The sequence below is a fragment of the Zalophus californianus genome, chromosome 15 (assembly GCF_009762305.2).
Source record: "Zalophus californianus isolate mZalCal1 chromosome 15, mZalCal1.pri.v2, whole genome shotgun sequence".
Lineage (NCBI taxonomy): Eukaryota > Metazoa > Chordata > Mammalia > Carnivora > Otariidae > Zalophus > Zalophus californianus.
The window spans coordinates 17,442,211-17,452,772 of record NC_045609.1 but is presented as its reverse complement, the minus strand read 5'-3'; the positions used below and the strand labels follow the sequence as shown (position 1 = coordinate 17,452,772).

Here is a 10,562-nt window from a genome sequence, read left to right as displayed (position 1 = left end):
TAGCGAGGCGATCCTTTAAGAGCCTTGAGGACCCAAACTTGTGCTCAGAGGCTGGCCACCCTGGAGCTGAGCCCGAAGTGGAGCAGGGAGCTGCCCAGCTGCCCACCGTCCTCCCTACAGATCGCTGGAACCGAGCCCAGGGAAGGAGAAGCTATGGTCGCCCGTGGGGGCCGGGGCTAAGGGCGGAGACCAGGCTCCCAAGGAGGCCTCAGCGCCCGGGGGGCGGCGGCGGCGGCGGCGGCGGCGAGCGGTGACCGGAGGACTGACACGGTGATGTGCCCAACTCTGGAAGACCGGCCTCAGAACCAAAGGGCCAGCATCCAGCCATGGTTATGCTTCCCGCGGAACAATCTCGGGGAGAAGACACTGGCAGAGGCTCGCAGGCCGATTTCCCGATGGAAACGGTGGGGTTGGGAGGGAGCACCCCTGACCCTCCCCGCCCGTCCCCTCCCGGGCTCACCGGGCCTCGCCAGCGGCTGGGCGGCCCGGCAGAAACGTGCGCGAGGCCGTAGTGCCGCCCTCCGCCGCATGGGGGCAGCACCACCTGCTGGCTCAGCGGCGGCAGTCCGCGCGCCTCTCTTGGCGGCGGCAGGCGGAGGCGGGCCCGCGGCGTCCTCGCTCATTGGCCGCGGCGCGGGCGCTGCCATGTTGGCGGAAGCCGTGCCTTCTGTGCCGTGGAAACTGGCAGTGGCTGCGGCCGCAGCGTCGCGGAGCGCAGCCTCCTGCCTTCCCTCCTCGCTCGGGTCTCGGCGCTGAGAGGCGGCGGCCGGCGGGATGGACAAAAGTAGGATGAACCTGCCCAAGGGGCCGGACACGCTCTGCTTCGACAAGGACGAGTTCATGAAGGTGCGCGCCGGGGCTCCTCTCCCCGGAGCCGGGCCGTGGGTGGCCTGCCCTCCTTTGCCCTCCGGGGTCTCTCCTCCGGCTTCTCCTGCGGGCTTCCTGGGCCGTGCCCGCCCGGGACGGGCCCTCGGCGGGGACCTCGCTGCACTTCGCAGTGAGTCTCTTGGCCTCAGGTTTGGTAGGTGCAGCCTGGAGAAAGCACTTCTGTGAAATCGTGCACATTGAGTGAAAAGGCCTGAAAGTTCAGGGCAAGTGGTTTTGAGCTAAACGTAAAAGCCCCTGTTAGGACCCGACTCTGTTACCGTGTGGTGCAGTCAGACCGCCGGTCCCCTGGCCTGACAGAAGCCTCCCAGTGCCTTGCACCTCGAAGCTCAGCGAGTGTGTGTTGAGCACATTTCTGAACGCACGTACTTACCCAGGGATCGGGTCGGGTGAAAAGGCACTTAACCTAAAGTTTTTGCCTAACTTTCGTCTAAAGCTCCTGGAATGACAGATTTGAAAGACTGTACTACCCTTACTGATTCTGTTGCAGTACTACAAAGCAAACCAAGCTCCTTTTCTAAAGTTGCCCTACTTCTCTTCATAAGGTCTACTCGAAGCTAGTCTGCAGATAACTGTAGCACATAAACTTACAGAATAGAAATTTGAACTGAAAACATTTTACTGACGATAAAGGTTCATCAGGCATAGCCTTAAAAATGTCCAAGATTTGAATCAGAGCTCGGAGGAACTTTATATCTATTTTGTGTATCCCTCTGGGTCTGTACTTAAACTATCAAAAAATATATGTTTCATTTCTAAGGATTGGGATTTGGTAGCTGGTTTCAGTGTTAAAAAGTTAAAACGTTTTGGCTCTGTAGGCACCTAAAATTTTGAAAGAGGGAGTTTAAATTTCTTATTTTTTGATGACTTCAAGTCATACAGTGTTTCTTTCTTTTTTGGGTTAACCAGCTAGTCCGTTTTTTGATATTTGCATTCAGATCACATCTGCCAAACTCTGGCTTTTAAAAAGTGTTTATATCTGGATCCTCCGCAGTGCAGCCATATCATTTCTAATGTGTAGGACTGTCTAGACAGAGGAATATTGTACTCTTGTTCTTGTGCAGCGATGTTGTTGTTTCTACTAAACCGCTGTAATAAAAGGTGTAACTTGAATGGAATGCATGAAAGAGTGCAGAGTGAATTCACTGATCCAGAAACCTTTTGTTAACTAAGGATACATGATGAGGAGAGGTCATAGGAAGAAGAAAAGGCACACACAGAGACTTAAAGAATCTCAAATCACAGAAATCTCTTTAGCTTGTCCATCTTTGGACTTTTTCAGGCTTCCTTTGGGCCTAACACCAGCATTTTCTCAGACTTACTAGCCCATTTTCTCACTGTGAGCTGACAGAATGCCTTTGGTCAAAGCAGCTTCAGAAAATAGAGATCTCAAAATAGAAGTTGTAAAGTAGGACTTAGAGGTAGGGAGAGAGCAAACTGGGAAAGTGGCTAGAATGCTAGCAACTCCATGTTCTTTCATGGCTCTTAAACTTCTGAATGTAGCAGACAATTTGTAGTGCTCCTGAACCTGACCGCTTCATACAGAGAAGAAATATACATAGAACATCTGTTCTGTATTGATTTTCTGGGTGGGTTCTGGAGATAAAGGTTATTTGCAATTTGTGTTTCCTTCAGAGAGAGATTTTATAAGTTACAGTTTCATGGCGGCAATGATGAGTGGAGAGCTTGCTGTCAGGGTTATAGTTCTACATATATGTCTCATTCAGCACGTTTTGGAATGAGACTGGGAAGGTAGAAATGTAGGTGGGGTGGGGCTTCCAGTTGTACCTTGGACGCTCCAGTGAGGGGGGTCTACGTTGATGCAGTATTCATTGTGGAGTTACAGTCAGGTTGAAAGCAGGAAGTTTCATGGTCATATCTGTTGCATTGGAGCTGACTGGGGGCAGGAGACTACTTAGAAAGTCATGTTAATGGTTTTTATGAGATCTAATGAGATATACAGAGGTGGGGAAAGGTATGTGAAAGATGGAGGTGATCAAGGTGCAGGAGTGGCAGATGGGGAAGAGTCACCTGGGGCAGAGGCGGTGGCAACATCAGACTTTATCAGCTTAGAAATATAAAAATCCTTAGTGTTGACAGCCAACGAAGATGAATAGGACATCAGGTATTGGTAGTAGGGGAGAGAAAGTGGCATAACAGAGATAAAGTGGACCCATTTACATGGGTGTGCGGTTGACATCCTACATAGCCTTCCCCTTCCATCTCAACATACGACTTCATCTCCAATTGTACGGAAAAATGAGCAGCCGTCATACAGGAGCTCCTTCATTCTGCCGACCACAGTCCCATTCTCGTATTTGTACCCTTCTCCTCCTCACCTGGTACGTGGAGGGGCTCCCCTTGCTCCTCAGGTTAAGTCTCCACCCTCGCTCGGGAGTCCATGCCCTCCTGCGTTTCCAGGACCCTGTGAGGATCCTCTCCCCTGCACTCTTTCCCATCGGCTTGCGCACACGCTCCTATTTTAGCCTCTTCCACTTGACCCTCCCGCCTCTAGATATTGCCCAGTCGTTCTTGCACATTGTAGCCAGTGCTCAAGGGTTGACTTTACTTTCTCACCTTCCACTTTTAAGGCCCCACCGTTCCACTAAAAAGTTCTTACCAAAGTCAACTAGGTGTAAGTCAGTCCAGCAGACCTTTTTCTGTCTCCTTACTTGACCTCTCAGTAGACCAAATGTTCTGCATTGCTGTCTGATTCTCTTCATACCTCTCTGATGTGTCTCCTATGCATAATCATGCTCCTCCTGGTAGTCATTTAATGGCTGGGTATGGGCTCAGCCACGTGTTCTCTCCTTTCCCTAGATGACCCTTCATGCAGCTTCATGACCACTATAGGCAGGTGAGGCAGATTCCTATCTCTGGCCCAAATGCCTCCTGAGCACCAATCCTATATATTGAACTTGCTGACATTTCTTCTTGGATATGTCTGTGGCCTCTCAAACTCATCATGTTCAAGACTGAATTCATGAGCACCTCCTCCCCTGAAAACCAGCCTTCTTGTTCTGTTGCCTATCTCAGTAAACACTTTCACCATCCATCTAGGTGGGAGTTGGGTAACTGGAAGTCAACTCCTCTCTGTCACATTTCCAAAATCTAGTCTGTTACCAAGTCCTGTGGATTTCGCTTCCTAAATACCTCTTGAATCCATCTACTTCTCTCCATCTCTTCTTGTACCTTCTCAGTGCTCTCTCACCATCCTACCATAGAGGCTTCTTACCCAGTCTCCTTGCACCTTCTTTGTCTTTTTCTGGCCTGTGGTCTACACTGCAGGCAGGGCACTCTTTTCAGAATGCATATGTGATCTTGTAGGTAACAGGTGACTAGTCTACTGGCTCTTGAAAAAATATTTTCCAACACATTTGAACATATTTCAAAGAGACTCAGTCCCCCATGGGGTCTTTTTTATTAGTAGACAGTTTGTTTCTCTGCTGAGCCAGAGTCTGCCTCCTTTGAACATCTCTGCATCAGCTCCTCTCCTGACCCCCCAGCTTCGTTGTTACCCTGGGTAGGCATACAATACCTTTTTCATGAGAAGTGAAATCGGGAGCCCTCCTTATGGTTACTGTAAGCATGTACCATAGGTTAAAGAACCGGTGGGGAGTAAGTCATCGAGGTTCCTCCCTTTTTTAATTGGGTGAATTGGAAATTTTGAAACAGGAAGCGTGTCTGGCATGTCTTTGTTCTCAAGGAGCATGTATTCTAATAACGGACAAAATGGAAAAGGGAAAAAATGACCAGCTGCTCAGATCTCTTTGTATTGTGCGGGTTGATTAGCTGTGACTTGTAGATGTTGGTTCCGCTTTCAGCTCTGCTTCTGCTTGTGTGTGACTTGGGGCAAATCACTTGCCTCCTGGCTTCTGTTTGCTTTTTAGTATAATGAGGTGGTGCTTATCTACATGATCTTTGCGGTCTCTTCTGTGAAAAAAGGACAGTAGTCCATTTTTCTGGTTTGTAGATAAGGAAACTGAGGTCTGAGGTGTCATGACTTCCTGTAAAGTCGCACAGCTAGTTGGGGCAAATCACAGGCCTGATCTCCTGACCCCCATGCGTCAGTCCTTGGAAAGCATACTGTAACATGTTCCTTTCCGGAGGCCGCAGATGGGGGCTTGGGGAAGTGGGAGAATCAGAGTATTAAGAACAGCCCACAGGATGGCACAATGTCCGGATGCCTTCGCGCCGGCATTTCGCCAATAGGGCCGCCTCTTACCGTAGAAGAAATTTCGACAGAGCTGGTGATCTGGACTCTCGGCCTGTAGCTTAGCCACAGTAAACGGGACCAGCGGGGAGAGATGGCTGTTTGAGGTGGAGCTTGTTGATGGCAGCCAGAGATAGTGGCTGACAGGAGGAAGAGGGAAGAGTGACAATGGCCGATGGCAGCGGGCAGGCAGGTCAGCTGCTGTTGCCCAGGGTCCCCACCCCTGGGAGCCGCCTTTGTGTCACAGGAGCTCAGTGCTTATCCTGTAGGTGCTTAGTGATGCCGCGTCTTGACGACAAGATCCCATTCTCTTCTGCATCGGTTTGAGACAGACAGCATAATAAAATTTGAATTAGCCAAACACGGAGTGTAAGGCTACATCTCATTTTACAGAGAAGTTTTCTTATGGGAAATACTTTCCTTGTTGATAGAGGAAATGTAACATCAGACAAAGGTTATCTGATTCGCACTGGGTAAGAAGAAGTTCTGGCAAAAAGAAGTGTTTTTTTGTTGTCCACGCTTTTGATTTTCCTTTTTCTTTTTTTTTTTTATGTGAGCGATCATCTGATTTATAAAAAGGTGCAACAAAATTTAAAGTGATACAAAATACCAGTTTCAAAACATCAAAAAGCGAGTGTATTTAACCATAGCTCCTAACAGGAAATGGTTAAGTAGAATAATTCGTGTGATAGCGTATTGCTTGTGTGAACTGGCGACAGAAACAGTCAGTAAAGGAAGGCTGAGGAACTCTATTAAGAATTAGAACTGAGGGGCTCTGTTAAGCATCAGGCGTTCACCCGGTGTTGTACCTATAGTTAGAAGTGTCCATGATGGGAACTCCAGGGATCCTCCAGATCTGGGTCAGCTGATGCCACAGTGTAACTGAATTACTCTGAATTACTTTTGTACCAAGCAGTTGTCCGCGTGGGTTCCCTCGTGGGTTCCCTTGTGTGTACGTGGTAGTTGAATCTTGGATCCTTGGCAATCCTTAGAGCCACTGGATACTTTTACCCACTTTCTCAGTTTCAACCATTACACAGGCAGTTATACAACGGATACACTTGGCATGCAGACCATCCATCATTGACTGTACCAGGTCAGGTTTGGCTTTAATGGAAAGGTTGATAAAGTCGGTATTAACCAGGATGTGGTAAGGTGGCCCAGCTGTGTGTTTATATTGGAGGAAGAAACAGGAAGGGTGTTGGGGGACTTCTCTTTCCTTGAGTGAGCTGGGATCTTTTCTTTTTAGGTTTTAATCTGTCCTTTAAGCCTCTGATCTCAGAGCTAAACATATGCTTCATAGTCACTTTCTTGTTTTCTTTTGCTTCCCCATGTTCATGCCACACTTGTTTCTCCTTGCTTTTGATTTTCTAACTCACTCTTTGTAATATTATAAAATTTATCATCTGAATAAAATGTTGGCTTACTGAGTTATTAGTAATTTCTTTGTTCAAAATTTGAGAGCAAGAAGCATTATGTAAATATATCTTTTTGTTATTTAACTAGTTTTATAGCATTTAGCATCAAATTTCTTGAAACATTTAAACAAATTAATCACAAACTAGGGCTTGGGCTTTTTCTTTTTAAGATTTTATTTTTAAGTAATCTCTACACACAGCGTGAGACTTGAACTCACCACCTCGAGATGAAGAGCTGCACACTCCACTGACTGAACCAGCCAAGTGCCTCTTGGGCTTTTTGTTTTAAAGTTCCTCAGGTGATTCTAATGTGCAACCAGTGTTGAGAACTCTGGAACTAGGTAATTCCACTTAATAGCTCAAGAAATTAAGTTGGGAAAGCAAACTAAAAGCCTATGTAGATTATGATTGGTGTTAAATTGAGGGGGAAAAGGAGAGATAAAGAGAAGAAATCAGCTGGAACAGAGTGTAATTAGGTACTCAAATATTTGTTAGATGGATGAATAAATTTACAGAATATAAGTTTTCTTTGTCTCTTCATAAGTATGTCAAAAGGTATATAAATTCAGCAAAGGAGTTAGATACAAAATTGATTAAAATGTTAGAAGTACCTTAGAATTTCAGTGTTACTATTTCATGATACTTTTAAGATGAGCTCTCTATAGATGGTGGGAAGAACTCATTAGCATATGCCCCCCCCCCCCCCCCGGTTAACTTTAGAGGTTTATTTATTTTTTATTTTTTTAGTCTTATCTTAGTCCCCATACATTACATCATTAGTTTTGGATGTAGTGTTCCATGATTCATTTTTTGTGCATAACACCCAGTGCTCCACGCAGAATGTGTCCTCTTTAATACCCATCACCAGGCTAACCTGTCCCCCCACCACCCTCCCCTCTAGAACCCTCCGTTTGTTTTTCAGAGTCCATCGTCTCTCATGGTTCGTCTCCCCGTCCGACTTACTCCCCTTCATTAGCATATGTTTTTAATTTCTCAAGTTTGAATAATTTAGTCACCAAATAAAGATTTAGAATGAGTTTTGGGAGACACAAGTCCTAGATTATGTCACCACCTACCTGGGTGAGAGATTTGAGGGCAGGGGCGGGAGGGAAGAGCTCCAGGGACATTTTTGCACACATGCTGATCCCTCAGGCAGGAGCGCTCTTCCCACACTTCCCGTGGCTAGCTCCTTTGTGTCATTTGGATCTCAACTCAGATATCATTGTTCTATAAGTGTCTTTCCTGGTCATCCAAGTTAAAGTACATCCCCTTTGTCACTCACCTTTATAGTGTCCTGTTTTCTTTTAGCTTTGATCACTATTCATTAATACCATGTTTATTTGCTTACATGTTTTTCTCGTTTCTGCATTAGAATATGTGCTCCTTAAGAGCAGAGACCTTGTCTTTCCTTTTCATGACTGTGTCCCCAGGTCTTAAAGCAGAGCTGGAGTTGCATGATAAATATTTAAGTAATATTTAAGGGATATACAGGGGCATTTACTCATCTCTTTTGTCCATTGGTCTTCAAGAATGGTTGGAAACACACACACACACACACACGAGCTCACACTAACTTCTTATGTCTTTCAACCCCTATGTAGTATGCAGGTTAATGCTTAACTATTTTGTTTTTTTGTCTCAATGAAATGGAACATGTTTTAGGGCAGAGATCATAAATTTCATGTGCCCTCTTAGTACTTCGCATAATTACAGATACAGCTTGATGGTGCCAGGGGGATTCTGGTTCTGTTGTGGGGAGAGTATGTAGTGATTTTATAAGTCCATGTATTTGGGGTGGAGTGTTTTACTTCTTGGCAGCTTAGAGAACTTTGATCTTTCCAAAGTTCTATGTAATTTTCATAGTGTTAAAAATACTAATATCTGGATTTTTGGTAAGTTTTAAATGATTAATTCCCAAATTATTTTGAATTCATCTTTGTTTGCCATCCCTGAACGCAAATGGTTAGTAAAGTAGCTAAACTTTTAAACTCTATTTGTTTTTTTTGTTTTTTTTTTAACCAATGAGCCACCCAGGTGCCCCTGAGCCATATATTTTTTTATTTGATGTGTTCCATGATTCATTGTGCATAACACCCAGTGCTCCACGCAGAATGTGCCCTCTTTAATACCCATCACCAGGCTAACCCATCCCCCCACCCTCCTCCCCTCTAGAACCCTCAGTTTGTTTTTCAGAGTCCATCGTCTCTCATGCTTCGTCTCCCCCTCCGATTTACTCCCCTTCATTCTTCCCCTCCTGCTATCTTCTTCTTTTACTTTTTTTTTTAACATATGTTGCATTTTTTGTTTCAGAAGTACAGATCTGTGATTCAACAGTCTTACACAATTCACAGAGCTCACCATAGCACATACCCTCCCCAATGTCTATCACCCAGCCACCCCATTCCTCCCATCCCCCACCACTCCAGCAACCCTCAGTTTGTTTCCTGAGATTAAGAATTCCTCATATCAGTGAGGTCATAGGATACATGTCTTTCTCTGATTGACTTATTTCACTCAGCATAACACCCTCCAGTTCCATCCACGTCTTGGCAAATGGCAAGATCTCATTCCATTTGATGGCTGCATAATATTCCATTGTGTATACATACCACATCTTCTTTATCCATTCATCTGTCGATGGACATCTTGGCTCTTTCCACAGTTTGGCTATTGTAGACATTGCTACTGTAAACATTGGGGTACACATACCCCTTCGGATCCCTACATTTGTATCTTTGTGGTAAATACCCAGTAGTGCAATTCCTGGGTCATATGGTAGCTCTATTTTCAACTGTTTGAGGAACCTCCATACTGTTTTCCAGAGGGGTTGCACCAGCTTGCATTCCCACCAACAGTGTAGGAGGGTTTCCCTTTCTCTGCATCCCCGCCAACATCTGTCGTTTCCTGACTTGTTAATTTTAGCCATTCTGACGGGTGTGAGGTGGTATCTCATTGAGGTTTTGATTTGGATTTCCCTGATGCCGAGCGACGTGGAGCACTTTTTCATGTGTCTGTTGGCCATTTGGATGTCTTCTTTGGAAAAATGTCTGTTCATGTCTTCTGTCCATTTCTTGATTGGATTATTTGTTCTTTGGGTGTTGAGTTTGATAAGGTCTTTATAGATTTTGGATACTAGCCCTTTATCTGATATGTCATTTGCAAATATTGTCTCCCATTCTGTCGGTTGTCTTTTGGTTTTGTGGACTGTTTCTTTTGCTGTGCAGAAGCTTTTTATCTTGATGAAATCACAAGAGTTCATTTTTGCCCTTGCTTCCCTTGCCTTTGGCGATGTTTCTAGGAAGAAGTTGCTGCGGCTGAGGTCGAAGAGGTTGCTGCCTGTGTTCTTCTTTAGGATTTTGATGGACTTCTATCTCACGTTTAGGTCTTTCAACCATTTGGAGTCTATTTTTGTGTGTGGTGTAAGGAAGTGGTCCAGTTTCATTCTTCTGCATGTGGCTGTCCAATTTTCCCAACACCATTTGTTGAAGAGACTGTCTTTTTGCCATTGGACATTCTTTCCTGCTTTGTCAAAGATGAGTTGACCATAGAGTTGAGGGTCCATTTCTGGGCTCTCTATTCTGTTCCATTGATCTATGTGTCTGTTTTTGTGCCAGTACCATACTGTCTTGATGATGACAGCTTTGTAATAGAGCTGGAAGTCCGGAATTCTGATGCCGCTGCCAGCTTTGCTTTTCTTTTTCAGTATTCCTCTGGCTATTCTGGGTCTCTTCTGGTTCCATACAAATTTTAGGATTATTTGTTCCATTTCTTTGAAAAAAGTGGATGATATTTTGATGGGGATTGCATTGAATGTGTAGATTGCTCTAGGTAGCACTGACATCTTCACAATGTTTGTTCTTCCAATCCATGAGCATGGAACGTTTTTCCATTTCTTTGTGTCTTCTTCAATTTCTTTCATGAGTATTTTATAGTTTTCTGAGTACAGATCCTTTGCCTCTTTGGTTAGATTTATTCCTAGGTATCTTATGGTTTTGGGTGCAATTGTAAATGGGATCGACTCCTTGATTTGTCTCTCTTCTGTCTTG

The 10,562-nt window shown here is 45.0% G+C and overlaps 1 protein-coding gene across 2 annotated transcripts in view; it reads left to right on the top strand.

The window, feature by feature from the left end:
* Nucleotides 1–648: 648 nt before the first annotated feature.
* Nucleotides 649–10,562, top strand: part of COG2 (component of oligomeric golgi complex 2) — a 57,622-nt gene continuing 47,708 nt past the window's right edge. For both annotated transcript variants that reach the window (XM_027595321.2, XM_027595315.2), the window contains exon 1: nt 649–846. In XM_027595321.2, the coding sequence (XP_027451122.1) occupies nt 775–846 (72 nt within the window). In that variant the 5' untranslated portion in view covers nt 649–774. The remainder of the gene's footprint in view (nt 847–10,562) is intronic.